General features: G+C 31.6%; 1 protein-coding gene across 12 annotated transcripts in view; it reads left to right on the top strand.

Annotated features, from left to right (window-relative positions):
• LOC129750037 (voltage-dependent L-type calcium channel subunit beta-1) overlaps positions 1–16,511 on the top strand; it is a 442,665-nt gene that overhangs the window by 356,264 nt on the left and 69,890 nt on the right. For 2 of the 12 annotated variants that reach the window (XM_055745228.1, XM_055745225.1), the window contains exon 1: positions 1,264–1,445. The exons of the other annotated variants lie outside the window; for them this stretch is intronic. In XM_055745228.1, the coding sequence (XP_055601203.1) occupies positions 1,320–1,445 (126 nt within the window). In that variant the 5' untranslated portion in view covers positions 1,264–1,319. Of the gene's footprint in view, positions 1–1,263; positions 1,446–16,511 lie in introns of those variants that run through there. 12 annotated transcript variants of the gene reach the window in all.

The following is a 16,511-nucleotide window of genomic DNA, read 5'->3' as shown; positions in this document are numbered from 1 at the left end:
AAGGGTTAATGTACATCATACAAGCTACATAGCTCAGGTGGCTTCAATAAAAAAAATCTCAAAATATAGATTAAAAAATGACTTTAAAAAATGACCAAATTGGCTAACCATTCTGGAACAACTCAAGGAGCAGTTAAATTTTCAACTGAATAAAACCAACACTGAGGGACGGCTTCGGTAGAGGACCGGATGATGTTGTCACCACAAGACCAAGACCAGCCTTCAAAACGCGATCGAAACGATGACAGCCCAGCAATGATTGTGTGACTTTCTAGGCCACAGTATGAATGTCTAAAGTGTTTAGTTTTCGCGTCCAATTGTAGGTGGTCCAATTTGCAGTGTCTCGAGGAAAAGCGTAAAAAAAGTCACCAACTATGAAACCCATCAACAAAATATGTTGATGGAGCTAAGCACAGCTGACAGGTGAAATGTGACAAGAGGAAAACTGCAACAACCTGCAAACAAACATCAGTGAGTTCAGTTTGAAGGCAGGAGTTTTCTGGTGTGGTGAGTGTGTTTGTGTGCTTCCCCCCCACACACGACAGATGGGAAAAGCCAAAAGAAACCAAATTTAGTGGAAGCAGCTGAGAGGATAAAAACGATAGTGAGAGAGCGAATGAGAGCTCCCCTGTTTTAGTAGTTTATTCCGCGTGAGAGGCGACACAGCAAAATGCGGAAAATCAATGCGTGGAAAACCTAGCGGAAAGAAAAATCGAATGTGAAGAAAAGATACTCGAGGATAGTGTGTTTTGAAGTGTGTGTGCGTGCATCTTTGAGGTCTCCTCGAAAGGGTCAGATTTCTTGATTTTGGTTGAGGAAGGTTTTCTCTCTCGCCGTAAACGCGACGCAAATTTCAGTCTCCAAGAAATGTGAATTGAGACTTGAGGAGCAACGATTTTTTGTTGAATATTGGCGGGATAGAGACCCCGCCAGGCTTCCGGTCGATGAATCGATGTCGCAGGCTGGATTCGACCGTAGTAGTAGAACGGTGGACCAGTCGCAGCTAACAACAACCTTCCCGAGACAAATCCAAGGGGAAGGGGATATCCTCTGTAGAACATCATCACTGCTGCTGCTGTTAGTGTAGCAGCAAAACCGGAAACACAACAACAACAACATCAGCAGCACCCAGTATAATCATCAGCACCAGGTGCATGTGTGTGTGAGAGCTTTTCTCCTTCTTCCTGGGAAAAAACGGGGAGGGGGCAAGACCGTCGTCTTTGGGGGTCTTTGGCAGGGGGGCGGGGACCGTGTAGTGGTGGCCACTCGTGGACTGCAAAATATCCGGTCAAGAGGAAGATTGGCGGCCTGACCGGCCCATGGTTCAGCGTGCCTCGTCCGATGCCCCTTCCGTGTCCGGGGGGCATCATCGTGAATCGCGTATGAGCCTCGGTCTCGGCTATCCGTCGTTCCAGAGTGCCGGCTATAACAAATTGTTCACCCAGGTTAGTTCTACTATGTACACATATAAGTGTTTGTCATAAACAAATTTTTGTTCCCAATATTTCTTCTCAATCAAACGCAACTATGCTCTTGAAATTTTAAAAAAAAATCGCTCAAAAACAAAAAACGCTGGACAGTCGTTGACAGATGTTATGAGAGCAACCTTGTCAGTCCGTCAATCACAGTGCAGCAATGGTGGGTATAAAATTGTTGTGAATCAAAAAACCGCGAGAAGGTGGGTTTCAATTTTAAAACATGCGACCTAAACATGACCACGAAAAAGGTGGATCCATCAGTCTGGTTCGGTGTGCTGCGCGTTATCAGTAGCGATATTATCTGCGGGTGCGTTTGTGTCTTCTTTTTTTTTCGTTCTATCAAGTTGAAAAATATATAAATTTCAATAGACAATCACGAACCGCTTCCCTGGAGAATACGTATCTCATGACTGCGTACTTTCATCAATGTAGCGTGAGCTATTTGACGGAGGCCCATCTTATAAAAGTGAGCTAAATGTACATAATTTGAAGAAGATTGGTGGTTTTTGGTGGTGAATTCTCATAAAGTTGTCATTTAATGCTTCTTACGGATATCGATAATATATGCTGAAGAAAACTGGGTATAACTGTTGATGAAAGTTATTAAAGTGTAAATTGAAAGCAAGATTGAAGGCTGATGGGCTTCGAAAGTTCTTTTTTGTATGAGACATTTCTTGCAAAATAAATTTAACTCACGTACAAACTATTTATTCCGAAAAAATACATCGCTGAATAAGATTTCTGCCGGAACAAAGCTTCCATTTCAGGATTGAAATTTTGTTAATCGTGGCGCATTATTTATTTTATCGACGTTTTTCGGCAGATCATTGAATCAAAAACGTTCAGTTGTTCAGACGTTCAGAGTTCCTAATCTGACTTTCAGTGGACATTCACATCTAATCCTCGCAAAAACTTAGGAATTTTTTTTTTTAAATACCAATATCGTGTTCAAAATTAAATGTGGTATACGTAAAAAGTCATTCAAAATTGAAACTAGTAAGTTTTTGGAAAAAAATAAAGCGACTTCAAACAAATGTAGGGGAGATAATGGCTTATTGGCCATCATAAGGAGGACACTAATTAAACCATAGAAAACAGCTATAATATGTGGGTTACAGCATAGTTTCGTGTTCAGACACTAAAAAAGTATTAATGACTGGCTGAAGCTTGAAAAAGTCGATAAACATGTTTAAAAAGGCATTTTTAAAATTTTCGCTAAAAGTCAGTCACTGTGTAGGAGCATAATGAGAAATGTATTATCCGTAAAGGCCTATTTACACTTCTCGTGGAAATGAACTTGAAAAATATTATTTTATCAATAACTCAACAACGACACTAAACTTGCTTTCGTCACATGGTGGAGTTCATGAGAAAAAAGTAAAAGGTGAAAATCCAATTGGTGTCATTGTTTTAACCCTCATAAAACTGTATTTATTCCGATTCTTCCGCCTTGATGAAAATTCCGCAGTGCAAACCGGGGGATTCGGAATAAAAACAGTTATAGGAGGTTTAACACTAGAAAGACCGCATCAGTTTATATGACTGGTTTAGAACTTTTTTTGTTGCAGGGCCGTAGGATGAAAGAACCGACTCCAGAGGGGGGGTTAAGGTTTATTTTCTATTCATGTAAACTACATTAAAACTAAAAATTTTAGTTAGAACCTCTGATCTTGAAGTATCTGCAATATATGTGTTTGGGCAGACCATTTTGGATGGGTTTCGGATGCAAATCAGAAACTTGTTATCTAGTCGACTAGTAAAACGAAAGAGATCGTTCCTTTTATTTCTATTTAAAATTACAGTTTTTGGCGCTTAAACATTCATACAAATACTAAAAAACAATAACGAGCTGGCAACATTTGGATTTCAAATTTATGGCAAACGGTACGAGGGGTTTTGATAATATTACTGATAACTCAAATCAAGGTGACCAATACGATCGAGATCGATCAATATGTAAATAATGTTAAATAAAATTTCCAGCAGAAATTTTAACCTTAGGATAAAAATCAAGTTCAAAATTATCATTTATTATGTTATATTTCATAATTAAAATCCTGTGATTGAAGTTTTCAAAATCTAGATATTTCAAATGAATCAAAATCTTGTCTTTTTATGTTATTTTCACCAGGTTTGTGTTTCTAAACTGACTTTGATTGAATTCAACACTTTCATTTAATTTAATTTTAAATTTAATAATTTCCTCCAATTTAAACCCTTTAAAATTCTTACATTGCTATTTCAATATTGATTATAAAACTTTAATTTAAGCTACATAAATCGAATGCCAACCTTGAATTTTTGTTTCAAGTCAGATTTCTGCAATATGAACCTTAACTCAGAACCTGAATCTTAATTCCAGATAAGAAACCCTATGAATTTAAAACCAAAAAGCGAAATTTGTATCAGAACTCTTAACCAAAAATCTCTTATTTCTTTTAAATATGATTTTTTTTAAATTAATAATTCGTAATTGAACTTCTAAGTTAAAATAAAATTGCGAATGATGAAATGGTTTCTCATTTTTCAATTCTGGACTCATGGATTTTTCTTACGTTTCAACTTCACATATAAATTAAGGATAAAGATTTCAGATCCAAATCTTAAAAATGGTTTGAATTTTTAAATATTGAAACTGATCCAAACTTATAATGAAGAACAATAAACTTGATACATAATAGATATTTTTTCGCAAGTTTCCGGGATGAGCAAAACCATGGAATGTTTATCTTAAAACCTGGCGAAATAAGGGCATATTGTTTAAAAAATTTCCTCAAAATCCAGCGAATATGCAGGCAAATTTTGGAATTATTTCATTAAAATCAAGATGAAAACACGTGGAAAACAGATTTTATTTTATCGAAACACATCAGCCGATTCAGAATCATATTAAGGCTACCAAAACATTGTTTATGTTTACTTTGACAAAATTTGTAAAAAAAATGATTTGGACGCTAGATATATGTTTGTTTATTTTAAAGGGATTTTAACTTCACAGGAGGCATTCGTCCCTAGAACGCTAGATATATAATTTTAAGGACTCAACTGAAATTTTCGTTTGATGTTGCAAATAAATAAATAATTATAGTGAGAAAATCTGGTTAAAATCCGGACAATCTGGTAAGCTTAGTCTATCTTTGTTGGAATTCAATATCTGGGACTCAATTACTATCAACAGGTGAGAAATTTTTTGAAAGACTGTTGTAGAATTGTGGTCCTGGAATGAAATTTTGAGTTTTTGGAGTTTAGATTGTTAAACTATTGGTCATCAAAATTTGACTAGAAAAGTCAACTTTTATGTTTAGCAAAAAAAAAAATTGGCATTTTTGGACCTTAATGAGGGGCGGGGTTTAAAATTAATATTTTTTATGATCGTATATTTAAACAAAAAAGTTATGAAACTGAAAAATTTAAATATTTTTTCAACATAAATGCACGGAATGGTTGGAAGTATATAAGGCTATGATCATTTAGTATCTGGACAGTTACAAAAGTGTGTATTTTAAAAACTATTCATTTGATCGAAAAACTTTCTATGGAGGAAATGAAGGTGTGAATATGACATTTAATGTAAAAATATAAAAAAATATATTTATCAATGATTTCAAGATATACTCTTACTTTTTCATAAAATCTCTTTTTAATCTTTGCACACTTTTTTAAGTCATGCAAAACCTTTGCAAAATCATCATATTTTACACAAATTCACCTGGAAAAAGCAATTGGAATCTGGCTGGAACCTTTTCATGAGAAGGCATCTCGAAGAATTTGATCTCTTGAATCCGGTTTTAACAAAAATTTCTTTGTCCATCAGAACACATCTCTCACATTGAGTAAAAATCGATTGCACAGATTGCGATCTATTGAACTGCTCACTATTAGTTATTTACATGGTGTCTACTATAGTAGACTATAGTCAGGCATCACTTTTTGCCTGCCGAAAATGATTAATTGCATTATTTAAGGGGTCTGCATTCAGTTATCCCCAATAACCATAGTCTTTTTACCCATATTTGAGATCAAGGGTCTCACTCCGATGCTTGGTTTGAACTTCGTGAGCATCCTAGAGTAACTCCTTATTCTTCATAACCATTTGGTCCAAAAAACAATCAGAAAAAACTACAGTTCATGAGTTTTCAAGTCGACAATGAAGAATTTTCGAAGCCTAAAATGCTCAAAAGGCGCAAATTTGTGCAACATTATTTTTACCATATCTTTTTGCATCGTAAATATCTCAAACACACGTTTACTTAAAAATCAGGCAAAAATAGACATGATAGTCCTTTTCATAACCAACTCAACGCTGCTAAAGTTTTGCATATTCGATGTCTAGTAATATAGCTATCACCGAAATAAAGTGCCCGGATACTAAATGATTATAGCTTTAGAGTGAATTAGTTCTCCATTGCAGACAGAGATATTCTTTACTCAATACCAGGCACCGTTTTAAACGTTGTTTTATGATATTGAATGATCGCCTGTGTACCTCAACACTTAATTCACACCATCTAGGCCGCCGTCAAAGTTCGGAAGATGGTCAAAAATGGATGAATATTTTCTTAGCTGGAATAAAAACAAATGCATTTTAAAAAAAAAAGACATACGAAAAGACTAGATTTATTAAACCACCAAAAACAAATCAATATATAAATTTAACAATATTCTTTGAATAACCATCTAATTAGATAAGTATACGATTGGAAATATTAACGTAAATAATAATAAAGAAAGTGGAAATGATTTTTTTTAAATATGATTGACACTATTTATCAGATATGAATAAGTGGAGCTTGAAAATCAAAATAGTTTTAACTTAATTCATGTTAAGACTATGTTTTGAGTTTGGTGTAGAAAAGATTGGTCTGAATACTTTTTCAAAAATATTAAAAGGCCCAATCTTCGATGATTATACGGTGAGTCCGTGCACCCATAGTGAAGAACCTTATATATAACAACATTTTTGTTTTGAATTTAAAGAAGTAGTTACTTTTTACCTTGAGCATGCAAAAAAGCTTATAGAAAAAATATGCTTTAATCCTAATATAATTTACAATCATTATATTCCAAAACTTCAGAGCAATGGGTGCTAGAAAATGTCTACTACGACAGAAGTTATGTGAAACCGGGCACCCATGGTCAACACCCATAGTCATTAAACATAATTTTCTACCAATATTGATAATGTGCTTGAGTTTATTGATAATGCTTTGAAATAATCGATAATAATCATTCACTCAATCGTAAACTTTGTGAAAAAGAGGTGATTTCGTGCACTCATGGTGCAAAAATATTTTCATTTTATAACAAAAACACTCTCGAATGAACTATTGAATGATATCAGAGTAAAAAAAGATAAACAATATTGTGTTATAAAAAATTTCCTTTAGTCACGTTTTTGAGTAACTGCCAAAAAAATCATGTTCATTTTCAACGGAAGTGTAAAACAGGCTTAAAAAGGCAAGAGAAAATCTGAAAAATAAAAACACGAAAATAATTTCTACCAAGGCACATCTGTGACGTTCAAATCTTATCTAACAATTAAAAAAATGCATGCGAATGGATTTCGCTAAAAAGTTGCAAATTTGGAGCTTTCCGGTTAAAACCGGGCAATCTGGAAAGCTTATGAGGAATCTGTGTTCAAATACATTAAAATTATCGTTTTCAATTGAAATTAATAAGATAAGATTGGGGTCCAATATTGTTATGTTGTTACGCGTTAAAGTTGTGAATGTTTTTCCAAAAGATTGATTTATTCTAGTACGATTTTGGAAATTTCAATTGATCAATCTTCATAAAGGGCAAAAAAGGGATTGCGATTTCTCGGAATATAAAATGTGATGACGGTTACGTTGTTTGATAACAAAACAAGGATGTCTAAGAACTTATTTTTAGTAAATGATAAACTTTGATTTTTTTGTTAGCTCCAGCTAAACTTTTGTGTTCGATTTATTCAAAAACAAACACACCTTTTTTATTTTTTTTATTGATTTCAGTTATTGTTGTATTCAAACAACAGTTATTCTTTGCATTTACAGTTCATGATAAATTAAATCTTAATCTCTATGCTGATGCTTCAAAAACAGTGAAAAGCAACAAAAATTATAAAATTAGACTTCAAAAAATGATATTTTTCATTTTATTTCCGCTTTTTTCCTCTAGAGGATGCGATTTTCAATTTTTCTTTTGGACCTATAAACATCCGTGTGCCAGGCCACAAGCCTCAATTATAGCTTTAGCACGATTTTATTGTCGTGAACGATCAGATATTTGCGTCGAAATTATTGCCGTTTTCTTTTAAAGACCTCATTTTTTCTTCACAAACACTCAAACCATCCGTCTTTTTCAAGCTCTCTCTATTAACTGAACTCTTATACATAAATTCTTTTCGAACTTCTCGATGTTCTCTTCTCTCTCATTAATGTATTATGTTCTGAGTATTTTTAATGATATTCTCTCTCTTAGCCGTCATTCTTGACAATAACATCGATGTTCCTGAAATCGATGAAACCAAACATGCAGGGTAGTTCATACAGCTGAATAATTCAACTTATAAATCTATTAAACCTTATTCTTATTAATATTCATCCTTGTACAATATTCTCTACATTTATAAATATTTTATTTTAAAAAAAATATGATAGGCATTACCGCAGTGATGAATTTGATTTCAAATTTTATCAAACCCTGAAAAACTCAACAAAAATCAAGAAAATCAAATTGAAAAAAAAGTTTCCACCAAAACTCACCGACATATTTTAAATCGTATTTCAGGCTTCCAAAAAACCATTCATCATTATTTTCATAAAACTTGTTCGAAAACAATTCGTTTTTGCGACGCAATTTTTTTTGTTTGATTTGCCAAATAAAGTGAATACATCCGGGCATAATCCGAGCATTTTTCAATGAAATTCGGCATCCGGCCCAGACCGGACTGTTCTTCTTATCTAAGGTTGCCAAGTTGCCCGGTTCTATCCGGATTTGCCCGGATTTCATTGAAAAAGCTAAGGTTTTGATCGGATTTTTCAGCTTATTTGCCAAATCTAACCAAAAAAAATTGTGTTGTAATTTTTTTTTCGGGCGTTTAAAACCGAAATTTTCTGACATTGTTAACAAAAAAAAAATCATACAAAAGTGTAATGGGAGCGTCAAATATGATTTGAAATCTGCTGATAAGTTTTGATTAAAACATAACATTTTTTAAAAGTTTTTTTCATTGATTACACTAGTTTACAGCATTTTTGAACTTAGTAAACTGAAGGTCATTTTTAATGTAAAATCGGGCGCTGAATCCGAAAATGAAATTCAAAAAAATCTCAGTAGAACCGTTTTTGAGTTATGCTCCAAATATGGAATTTTGTAAAAATAAAAAAAGTTCTTGTACTTAGATTGAAATATCTCGGGCGGCATAACAGTTATTTGAAATCCCTCTTTTGCATATTGAAGGTGAATAAATTTTCTATCGATCATTTGAACACTGTTTTTGCGTATGGTCAACAGTATTGTTGATATTAGTGACTTAATGATAGAAAAAATTATAAAAAACGCTTTTTTTTAGAGAAAAATTTGTTTCAGCGAAAGTTTTAGACTCGATGGTAACATTTAAAAAATCTGATTTTCTTCTACGCTTAAATGTCAATTTAAAACAAAGGTTTCAAGTGGTTACCTATCAAAATCGGTTGAAAATTGAAGAAGTTGTGGCAACTTTACCATAACAGTATTTTTGGTAGTTTTTAATAATTTAACGAACCGCAGTATACTTATCACAGTTTAGGAAGTATGAAACATGATGAATATCACTCGCTCCAAATCAAAATTATTTATAAGCTTACCAAAAGGTCACATGCCAAATTCCAGGAAGATCTGACCATAGGGAGGGGTTGCTTGAGTCTCAAACGTGAATAAAATTTCATGGTATTTTGCCCGGGAGGAACGAAAATTACTGGTTTTTCATCAATAACTTTTTTCATCACTAGTCGATTGTTTTTGATGGTTGATTTTCTTAAAGTCTAATTTGAGACAAATATTTCACCCGAAGACTGTAACTCGACTGTAACCTAGGCTTTAAGAAAATCAACCATCAAAAACAACCGGCTTGTGATGAAAAAAGTTATTGATGAAAAACCGGTATTTTCGTTCCTCCCTGGCAAAATACCATGAAATTTTATTCACGTTTGAGACTCAAGCAACCCCTCCCTATGGTCAGATCTTCCTGGAATTTGGCATGTGACCTTTTGGTAAGCTTATAAATAATTTTGATTTGGAGCGAGTGATATTCATCATGTTTCATACTTCCTATACTGTGATAAGTATACTGCGGTTCGTTAAATTATTAAAAACTACCAAAAATACTGTTATGGTAAAGTTGCCATAACTTCTTCAATTTTCAACCGATTTTGATAGGTAACCACTTGAAACCTTTGTTTTAAATTGACATTTAAGCGTAGAAGAAAATCAGATTTTTTAAATGTTACCATCGAGTCTAAAACTTTCGCTGAAACAAATTTTTCTCTAAAAAAAAGCGTTTTTTATAATTTTTTCTATCATTAAGTCACTAATATCAACAATACTGTTGACCATACGCAAAAACAGTGTTCAAATGATCGATAGAAAATTTATTCACCTTCAATATGCAAAAGAGGGATTTCAAATAACTGTTATACCGTCCGAGATATTTCCATCTAAGTGCAAGAACTTTTTTTATTTTTCCAAAATTTCATATTTGGAGCATAACTCAAAAACGGTTCTACTGAGATTTTTTTGAATTTCATTTTCGGATTCAGCGCCCGATTTCACATTAAAAATATTGGTCAGTCAATCGAGTTCACGATTTTTTTAAAATTTTGTAAACTAGTGTTATTGTTGAGTTATTCCTGGGGTTTGACCAAATGTTCCCGGTAATTTTTAAATTTTTGGCCAACTAATGGGCTTGGGTCTGCTTGCTCCTTATTCGTACACATATTTCTATAAGAATGACAGCCCTAATTTAAGGTTGCCAGAATTTTTTCTGTACCTAAACGGGTCGGACAAATCCGGGAAATTTTTATAAAAACCTGGCAAAATCCGGGCATTAGATTTCAAAATTGACGACCGAAATCCGGGCAATACCCGGGAAATTATGTCAAAACTCAAAAATTATTCAACAAATATCAAGAAAAAAAATATTGAAAAATAATTGTTTTCATCAAAGTACATCGACAGATTGTATTATGTTTCTTAAAATTTGCTCAAAAAATTCATTTTGGAGGCATAAATTATCAATTTTTACAACACAATTTGATTTTTTTTTGTTTTATTTGCCAAATAAAGTGAATAAATCCGGGCAACATCCGGGCATTTTCCAATGAAATCCAGGAAAAAGGGCCGGGCCGGACTGTTCCCAAATTTTGTATGAAATATCCGGGCAAACCCGGATAAAACCGGGCAATCTGGAAACCTTACTCTAATCGGAGTGAAGGCTAGCCCTTTTCGCGACAACTGAGTCGGGGTTACTTAGAATGCGCGAATCGTTCCGGAGCTAATTTTCGCCGTTTCGTTCACGTAGGAATAGTCAAACCAAGTCAAATATCAATGTAGATTAAAATGACGAAAACAGTAAAATGTTTTGGAATATAGGGGAAGAGGGGGCATAATGCCCACGTTAAGAAGAAAACCTAGTTTTAGACTACATTTGAAAAGAATAACTTTAATTTTCGATTGTGTTTGGGAGTTTGGTTTATTTTTTGTCTAAATCTGATAGTTAGAATAACTGGAAGGTCAAAAAAGGCCACAAATTTAATGAAGTTTGAAGAGTAGGTAGAAAATTGGATTTCAGATTCAGTAGGGGCATAATGCGCATATGTGTGTACCCAATCGCGCCGTTTAACGTTTAATAAGTGTTTATTGATCCACATGCCTCCGAAAGTGTTTGCCAGGTAAAAACACTTCTATTCTACTTCACAGATGGAAAAATGTATTGCTACGCGCAGTGCTGCCAGATATACTTAAATTCTTGTGAATAGTTAATTAAATCTATATTTAATTTAGGAATTTTAAATATATTCGTTTATATTCAAGTTATGTTTTCCAATATAACTTATAAATATCTTTAAAATTGTTGTGATGAAACTGCATATAAATTTTAACAAATATGAAACATGCTTAAAGATAAACGGACATGGCGCGTTTTGCCCCACCTAGACATGTTTATTAAAAATCGTTAAAAATAACATAAAAAATAATTGAATAAGGAAATTTTCGTTTTGTGATGATTTTCAAGACCAATTTTCATCATTGTAACAGATGTCAGGTAATTTTTTTTGGCGATAGATGCCGTAATTCCTTACGAAAGTCAAGGCACAAATTGCAAGAAATATGGCTTGAAAAGTATTTGTGGATTTTTGCAGGGATTTATCACATATTTTATGCTAATTTTTTGTACAAAAGGTTTCTACTTTTAATTAGAAGGGAATAGCGTACCAAGTTCTTCAAATTATTGTATATCTAGCTAGATATCGCAGTGGGGCGTTTTGCCCACACTGGGCATTATACCCCCAGTTCCCCTACTCTTATATTTTTCAGAAATCTTAAACTTAACATTTACTGTTGTTGCTTTTTCTTTGTAATTTGCCTTGCTGCTGCTTTTGCACATCCGAGAATGATTCCTATATCCACAGATAAGGATATTTTCCATTATCGTGCCCTGTAACAAAATCGAAATTATCTGATTGTTCATAAGTTGTTATTGGGAGATGGTATTTATCATTAGAAAATGAGTTCCCCGATGTTTATTGCAGACACAAGCGACAAGTGATGGAAGGCCTTGAACAAAGTGAACACCATTTACTCAGTTGTCGCGCTTGAATTCGTGTCGCCTGGGTAGCCTCTACTCGGAAAAACTGAGTCGTTTTAGATCAATCGACGGCTGCGTCATAAAAAAGGTGATGTTTGAATAAAATGGAGCCGGGCTGTGGGTATTTCAAATTTAGCGAGTAAGATGCTGGACTTTTTGAAAAGATGAAAAGTATCTCTTATATTTTTGAAATTTAATTGCTAAAAAATTAAAAAAAAATATTGTGAAAAATTCATTGTTTTTGCCCAAAATTCACAAACATACACCTAGCCAAACGTTTTCGCCCCAATTTGGGACCGATAAATCTGCCGAAAGATACCTACGGGTAGGTACCAAACCAGCAATCACTGACAAATAAAAACAATAAACTTTCACACTTGAACGCCATTTAGCATCGCATTAGAGCGAGAGACGACGACTAGCTGTACAATATATAGGACAAGGAAGTGCAGAGAGTACCCCTAAGTACTTATAGGTTTGTGCAGCACACATTCCACAAATCATTCTCGGGACACCATACATTTGTTCCGAATGGTAGGTTACCATACTTTTAGCTCCTAGATAGTCAAATTTCCTTAACTCGTACCCTCAAAAAACACGGGCTGGTAAGGGGGGATGAATTCCATACATGCAGCACTAAATTGCATTATGCTGCTGCAGTTGTTTCGGTTTTCTTCTGGACTAAGTGAAAGGGACAGGAGCGTTCTGTTTTTTTTTGCTGCTGGGTTTTGGCTTCTCGTGTTTCTTCTCTTGGACACACGAGAGCGGAGCAAGTGTATAAATTTTGGAATATTAAACAATGACAAAATTTATGGCTCATTTTACTGCAGAAATTTGTTTTCCCCCGGCGCGACTTCCTGTTTTGTGTTTGATCGCCCTGGGGATGCTTTTCCCTCTACTAGTTTTAGGGGATAAAATGGATGGCACATTTATGCACTACTAGGAATGTTTCTATCGAACTATTTCCGCTGACATTGGAATGCTCATGGGAAAATAATACCCTTTGAATGGTGGTCACTATAAATTTTTGTATAATCAAATAAAAAAAAAATCCTTATTGCGTTTGGATTTATAAATAAAAAATTCAGAAAAAAGGTGAATATTGAAGTAAAAATGTAGGTGAATAAGAAAATTGAAAAAATAATTTTATTTCAAAATTACGCAAAAAATTGGCAAGGATTCCATTGAAACAGTTTTTGGAAATTGAACTACTTTCTAAATTTGCGATACAACAAATAGGTTTAAAACCAATCATGGCAAAACTGCAAAAATTATAAAAATGACAAAAGTGACATAAAATGATATTAATAAAAAAAAATGGGATTGACAAAAATGACAAAAATGACAAAAATGACAAAAATGACAGAAATGATAAAAATTACAAAAATTACAAAAAAAAACAAAAATACAAAAATTACAAAAATGACAAAAATTACAAAAATTACAAAAATGACAAAAATGACAAAAATGACAAAAATGACAAAAATGACAAAAATTACAAAAATGACAAAAATAACAAAAATAACAAAAATTACAAAAATTACAAAAATAACAAAAATTACAAAAATAACAAAAATGACAAAAATGACAAAAATGACAAAAATGACAAAAATGACAGAAATGACAAAAATGACAAAAATGACAAAAATGACAAAAATGACAAAAATGACAAAAATGACACAAATGACACAAATGACAAAAATGACAAAAATGACAAAAATGACAAAAATGACAAAAATGACAAAAATGACAAAAATGACAAAAATGACAAAAATGACAAAAATGACAAAAATGACAAAAATGACAAAAATGACAAAAATGACAAAAATGACAAAAATGACAAAAATGACAAAAATGACAAAAATGACAAAAATGACAAAAATGACAAAAATGACAAAAATGACAAAAATGACAAAAATGACAAAAATGACAAAAATGACAAAAATGACAAAAATGACAAAAATGACAAAAATGACAAAAATGACAAAAATGACAAAAATGACAAAAATGACAAAAATGACAAAAATGACAAAAATGACAAAAATGACAAAAATGACAAAAATGACAAAAATGACAAAAATGACAAAAATGACAAAAATGACAAAAATGACAAAAATGACAAAAATGACAAAAATGACAAAAATGACAAAAATGACAAAAATGACAAAAATGACAAAAATGACAAAAATGACAAAAATGACAAAAATGACAAAAATGACAAAAATGACAAAAATGACAAAAATGACAAAAATGACAAAAATGACAAAAATGACAAAAATGACAAAAATGACAAAAATGACAAAAATGACAAAAATGACAAAAATGACAAAAATGACAAAAATGACAAAAAATGACAAAAATGACAAAAATGACAAAAATGACAAAAATAACAAAAAATGACAAAAAATGACAAAAAATGACAAAAAATGACAAAAATGACAAAAAATGACAAAAACGACAAAAATGACAAAAATGACAAAAATTACAAAAATGACAAAAATGACAAAAATGACAAATATGACAAAAATGACAAAAATGACAAAAATGACAAAAATTACAGAAATTACAAAAACTACAAAAATGACAAAAATGACAAAAATGACAAAAATGACAAAAATGACAAAAATGACAAAAATGACAAAAATTACAAAAATTACAAAAATTACAAAAATTACAAAAATTACAAAAATAACAAAAATTACAAAAATAACAAAAATGACAAAAATGACAAAAATGACAAAAATGACAAAAATGACAAAAATGACAGAAATGACAAAAATGACAAAAATGACAAAAATGACAAAAATGACAAAAATGACAAAAATGACAAAAATGACAAAAATGACAAAAATGACAAAAATGACACAAATGACAAAAATGACAAAAATGACAAAAATGACAAAAATGACAAAAATGACAAAAATGACAAAAATGACAAAAATGACAAAAATGACAAAAATGACAAAAATGACAAAAATGACAAAAATGACAAAAATGACAAAAATGACAAAAATGACAAAAATGACAAAAATGACAAAAATGACATAAATGACAAAAATGACAAAAATGACAAAAATGACAAAAATGACAAAAATGACAAAAATGACAAAAATGACAAAAATGACAAAAATGACAAAAATGACAAAAATGACAAAAATGACAAAAATGACAAAAATGACAAAAATGACAAAAATGACAAAAATGACAAAAATGACAAAAATGACAAAAATGACAAAAATGACAAAAATGACAAAAATGACAAAAATGACAAAAATGACAAAAATGACAAAAATGACAAAAATGACAAAAATGACAAAAATGACAAAAATGACAAAAATGACAAAAATGACAAAAATGACAAAAATGACAAAAATGACAAAAATGACAAAAATGTCAAAAATGACAAAAATGACAAAAATGACAAAAATGACAAAAATGACAAAAATGACAAAAATGACAAAAATGACAAAAATGACAAAAATGACAAAAATGACAAAAATGACAAAAATGACAAAAATGACAAAAATGACAAAAATGACAAAAATGACAAAAATGACAAAAATGACAAAAATGACAAAAATGACAAAAATGATAAAAATGACAGAAATGACAAAAATGACAAAAATGACAAAAATGACAAAAATGACAAAAATGACAAAAATGACAAAAATGACAAAAATGACAAAAATGACAAAAATGACAAAAATGACAAAAATGACAAAAATCATAAAAATGACAAAAATGACAAAAATGACAAAAATGACAAAAATGACAAAAATGACAAAAAATACAAAAATGACAAAAATGCCAAAAATGACAAAAATGGCAAAAATGGCAAAAATGACAAAAATGACAAAAATGACAAAAATAACAAAAATTATCAAAATTACAAAAATAACAAAAATTGAAAAAAAGACAAAAATGACAAAAAATACAAAGATTAAAAATTTTACAAAAATGACAAAAATGTCAAAAATGACAAAAATGACAAAAATAATAAAAATGACAAAAGTAACAAAAATGACAAAAATGACAAAAATGACAAAAATGACAAAAATGACAAAAATTACAAAAAATACAAAAATTACAAAAATGGCAAAAATGACAAAAATGACAGAAATAACAAAATTGACAAAAATGACGAAAATGACAAAAATGACAAAAATGACAAAAATGACAAAAATGACAAAAATGACAAAAATGAC

The sequence above is a fragment of the Uranotaenia lowii genome, chromosome 2 (assembly GCF_029784155.1).
Source record: "Uranotaenia lowii strain MFRU-FL chromosome 2, ASM2978415v1, whole genome shotgun sequence".
In the NCBI taxonomy this organism is placed as follows: Eukaryota; Metazoa; Arthropoda; class Insecta; order Diptera; family Culicidae; genus Uranotaenia; species Uranotaenia lowii.
Note: the sequence above shows the minus strand (reverse complement) of the source record. Positions and strands in the feature narration are given on the sequence as shown.